The 5,022-nt window shown below is 51.5% G+C and overlaps 1 protein-coding gene across 1 annotated transcript in view; it reads left to right on the top strand.

The window, feature by feature from the left end:
• Positions 1–971: 971 nt before the first annotated feature.
• LPO (lactoperoxidase) overlaps positions 972–5,022 on the top strand; it is a 16,221-nt gene continuing 12,170 nt past the window's right edge. Inside the window, exons 1-4 of the mRNA XM_006756205.2 lie at positions 972–1,047; positions 1,600–1,687; positions 3,107–3,267; positions 4,817–4,931. Coding sequence (XP_006756268.1) covers positions 972–1,047; positions 1,600–1,687; positions 3,107–3,267; positions 4,817–4,931 — 440 coding nt within the window. The remainder of the gene's footprint in view (positions 1,048–1,599; positions 1,688–3,106; positions 3,268–4,816; positions 4,932–5,022) is intronic.

Below are 5,022 nucleotides of genomic sequence, written 5' to 3'. Positions count from 1 at the left end.
TGAGAATGTTCTCCTTGACGTGTTTCTGGGTTCACCAGTGAACACACACTGAGGGGAGAATTACGCCCTCTTGTGCAAGCAGAGGGCCTGCCAAGAACATAGTCTAAACACATGATCATTCCATCCACATATGGACATCTCCCTAGGTTGGAGCTAGAATCTCCTCAAAAGATGTTTAAGGTCTATTCCACCAAATCTAACCAACACTCTAAGCCCCTAAGCCCCCATCAGCAAACAAAGCTGTACAAGTTTTAGCCTGATGATTCAGGTTCCAAGTTAAAGCCCATAATGAAAGGAGCTGGAATCTCTCCAGGCTGCCTGGGACACAGCTATGGGCTCAGAGGAGTCCGAGCTTTGCCACAACTTTCATTCCTGTGTTCCCATCAAATTGGCTTTTTGAGGGAAGTGAAGCCCCTGCCAGTTCGGAAGGGAATTGCTGAGTGTCTGCTTCTAGGGCACACTTCCCGGTGCTGTGCCAGAGGATGGCTTGCAAGAGCAATACATCCTGAGGGGAAAGAGGGAAGGAACCCACAGACATGTTCCAGGTCTGGTAACAGCATTTCTCTTTGAGACAGGTAGGTGGCAAGACGGGTACAGGATCTCAGTCACTGGCTGTCAGGACACAATAAAAAGTCCTGGATCTCTTGGTCCAATCCTCCTCACTTGGCAGGCCAGGGGCCCAGAGATATTAAATGAAGTAACCTGCCCAGTGTCATAGAGCTACTAAAAGCAAATGCAGAACTACAACTCAGGATCTCCAGACACCAAAGCTGAGTTCTTTCCCTCCCACTGCCTCATTTCCCTCCCAGCGCCTGGCATGGGCCTGCACATATGGTAGATGCTGTTACGATAGCTCCCCCTTCTCTGTTCCAATGTGAGGGTGTCTGCTGTCCCTGGGGCTTCTCTGCTTTACCACCCCCTTTCTGGGGGCTTGACAAGGCTCACACCATGATCTGCATCTTGTTTCAGCGATGCGGACCCTTCTCTGTGTCCCAGGCCTCCTAGCTTCCCTGGCCTTGCTCCACGCTGCAGCATCTGCCACAGGTGGTAAGTGTCTCCCTGTATTGTCTTCCTGGGGCTACTACAGCAAAGGACCACAAACTGGCTGGCTTAAGATAACAACAAGCTATTTTCCTACAGTTTGGGAAGTTAGAAATCCAAAAATCAAGGTGCCAGCAGGATGCTCCTCTGAAGACTCCAGAGCAGTAATTTTCAGTCGGTGTGCCGCAAGAATTTTTAACACATGCAATACTGTATATTTAGGGAACTGACCTCTTTTCCCTTAGATTGTCAAATTAAAAAAATGACAACGGTCGGTCAGCACAACAATAGCCGTCAGGGGTGAATGCCCTGTCTTGAACCATAAATACATAGGTCATATAATAGAGTTGCATCTTATTGGTCACATCACATAAGGTTGCATCTGATTGGTTAATTATTGGTACCAGAAAGTTTCCTAATCTTGATTTTCTGCTTGCTCAGATTTGAGGGACTGTGTGTGTCGGGGGGGGGGGGGGGGGATGAGAAAGAGGGACAGAAGCAGAGGGCATCTCCCAGGAGTCGCATCTGATACCTTCTGCTTGTTTCTTCCCCTCCAAGAACAGGCCACCAAGACTGCTACCATGTCTTATGTTGTGAGTCAGGTCAAGGTCCAAGTCAACAAGGCCTTCTTGGATTCCCGGACCAGGTATTTGAGACACAAAGAGGAAGGTTTCCATGGTGGCAGGGGAGGGAAACGCCTAGTATTTCAGCAACTGTCTCCAAATGAAAATTCTCTCTCCCTCCTTAATGTCAATCCTCTTATCGCCCCAAGCTGGGGATTGAATAAAAGCCATAAAGTCAGTATTCATCGCCTCCCATGCAAGTCATGCATAGGATGACCAGCCTGTTTAGAACTTGTCCTCATTCATTAGCTCTTGGACTTGGGGCCTCATGGAGATGTAAAGAATCACATTTAAACAGCCTGTTACACAAGCACATCGACAATCCAGTGATCACGACTGGCAATGGAATGAAGGCATCAACACAGCAATGGTTGGTTGCTACTGCAGGTATAGGAGTCAGGGAAGCCCGATGGAGGATGAGAAGGAGCTAGCCCTGTGGAGAGGCAGAGGGATGGCATTCCAGAGACTGGAACAGCACAGGCAAAGGTCCTGGGGCAGGAAAGAGGTTAGGGTTCCTTCTTATGAAGGTTGGGGCAGGCTGGAAGGGGATAGGCCTGGTGATTAGAGCCTGGTTATCACAGTCCCTATGCTTGCCCCACATGCCCACATAACCCCTCAGGTGAGACCCCATGTCCCCTCACACTGGAAATAGAGTTAATAGTGACAGGCCAGGTGTTCAGCCAGTGAATTGTACCCCTAAAGCAGCGTTGTCTTCTGTGTGAATTCGAGCCTCTTCCAATATTGCAGATGACCTCAGAGAACCCCTTCAGCTCATGCATGAGGAGACGGAGGCACAGGGAAGGGGAGAGTGTCCTCATGGAGGGACTTTTCGGACACCACCTTGCCTTGGTCATCTCTGCACCATCACAAGCTTCTTAGCACAAGGGTTTGGGCTTCTCCTTTTACACATGGGAAATTAAGGAATAAAAAGGCTTAACATCTGTCCCAGGAAATGGCCAGCAAGAGGCTGGGTGCTAGGCCCCCATCTAAACAAACTCCACACCAACTCTAGGCCGCAGGTGATTAAGAATGCTCTCATGGGCATGCCATTTCTAGAATTCTCCGCCCACAAGGCTCCGTGAGATGCTAGGGCCATGTCTGGGGTCCTCCGTCAGAATCTGTATGTCCTGGGACTACCGTGTTTTTAAGGTTCCCCAATCGATTCTGCCACAGTCAGCACAGCCGCGACCCTCTGGTTCTAACCCAGAAGCACTCAGTCCATCTGCCTTTCCTCTCTCGGAGCCAGACCTGACAAAGCTTAAAGGCACACGGCAGCTTCCTCCTCCCAGAATAGCTTTTCCAGAGGCATCAGAAGAGCGGAGCAAAGATCCTGAAAGCACTCCCTCCGTGGCCTCCCCATACACACACCACCTCACACCCCTTCTCCAGGCCAGGGCCCAGGGGGCCCGGTCACGACTCCCCCGCCTTGCTCTTCACTGTAGGCTGAAGACGTCCATGAGCAATAAGGCAGCCACCACCCGACAGCTCTCAGAGTACCTCAAGCATGCCAAGGGCCGGGCGCGCACAGCCATCCGCAACGGGCAGGTGTGGGAGGAGTCCTTAAAGAGACTGAGGCAGAAAGCGGCCTCCACCAATGTCACAGGTACAGAAAGCCCACTGGCCTGCCAAGGGCAGGAAGGGGTGGTCTCCTCTCAGGAGAGAGCAGAAGGCACCAAAAGTTGCGTTCCCTCTGAAGAGCCATCCCTCAGAGAAGCGCGCCTGTCTCTCCCTTCTCAGAATTGCAGAGCAAGGAGGGGCTCAGAGGGCAGTGAGGCCAATGCTCTTTTTGGGCAGAGAAAGGAACTCAGAGCCCAGGAGGCCTCACTGTCAACTCCAAATGAGGGGACATGCGTGCTCTCGGTATTCCATCTGTGAGGCCTCTATCCTGAGGACGTACTCACGTCAGTGAACACGGGCTCCCTGTTCCAAACCACAGTGTCACCACTTTCCGCCTGTGAAGGGGACATTTAAGCCACCTGTGTCTGGGGCATTTACAGGAGATGAGATTTCCAACTTGCTCTGGGTAACGTGGAGCTGGAACAATGAGCTGATGGGTCGATCCTGAGTTCCTCCGCCCCCACCCGCTACCCAGTGTCACAGCTCATGGAGAGTCATGGGGGAAGGGGTTAGGTTCTGACATCCAGTGAGGAAAGACACACGGCCTAGGACGTGGGCAAATCCCCAAGTTCCCACAGAAGGAAACCGGGACAAGGTGAGGAGAAATAGGGAGCCCTTTGGACACTGAGACTCAAAGGGGTTGGGGGTTGAACCCGGTCTCTGCAAACTGTCACAGCGGGTCCCCGAGAAGAAGCCCCTGGGGCCAGATTCCCTCTCCTGTCTTTCACTGTAGTCGCTGGGACGGACCACAGGCTGCACGAGGAGGTTGGATCTCTCTCCATGCTGTGCCCACATGGAGGCTGATGCCTACCCTCCCACCCACTGTTACTGCTCCCAAGACCACAGTGCGCCTCACTCAAAAATGACCTGTTCCTCCCCAACGTCTTTCCGATCTAAATTCCTGCTTGCTCACTACTGTAGATGTCAGAGGAGCTTTATTACAGTAGTTCTCAACCTTCTGGCCCTTTAAATACAGTTCCTCATGTTGTGACCCAACCATAAAATTATTTTCGTTGCTACTTCATCACTGTCATGTTGCTACTGTTATGAATCGTCATGTAAATATCTGCTATGCAGGATGGTCTTAGGCGACCCCTATGAAAGGGTCGTTCGACCGCCAAAGGGGTCGCGACCCACAGCTTGAGAACCGCTGCTTTAGAAAAAAAGCAGTCTTATCAAACTAACTTGTGCTTAACCTCTCTGGGGTATTTCTATTCTAAAAGAAAGATCTTCGATTCAAATGACCTTGCGAAGAATTACTAACAGTTCTGGGGACTTGCACAGTTACTGTCTGTGTGGCCGGAGGCAAGTCTCTGAGCACTGTGATCTCAGTTTCTTCTCTGTAAAATGGGAATTCAAATCCTTACCTTAATGAATGCTCAGGATTAGATGAGAGACCACCTCGGGAATGCTGGCTTAGAACATAGAATGTATTCCAAAAAGTGTACATTCACCCCTGGTTTCCCTTTCCTGCCTCCCCCAGTGCTCCTGAGCGGAGGAAGAACTCAGCCCCTTGGGCGTCCCTTCTCTTTCAGACCCCAGCCTGGACTTGACTGCACTCTCCTGGGAGGTGGGCTGTGGGGCCCCTGTCCCTGAAGTGATATGCGACAACAGCTCCTACCGCACCCTTACAGGAGACTGCAATAACCAGTGAGTGGGCTTGGGAGCTACGGGGGACATGCCCTCCTACCGCCAGAGCCAGCACACCTGCCTTACCCTGCCCACCTGCCTTACCCTGCCC

This window comes from Myotis davidii, unplaced genomic scaffold (genome assembly GCF_000327345.1).
Source record: "Myotis davidii unplaced genomic scaffold, ASM32734v1 scaffold993, whole genome shotgun sequence".
NCBI lineage: Eukaryota > Metazoa > Chordata > Mammalia > Chiroptera > Vespertilionidae > Myotis > Myotis davidii.
This window is presented reverse-complemented; position numbering and strand designations above follow the sequence as displayed.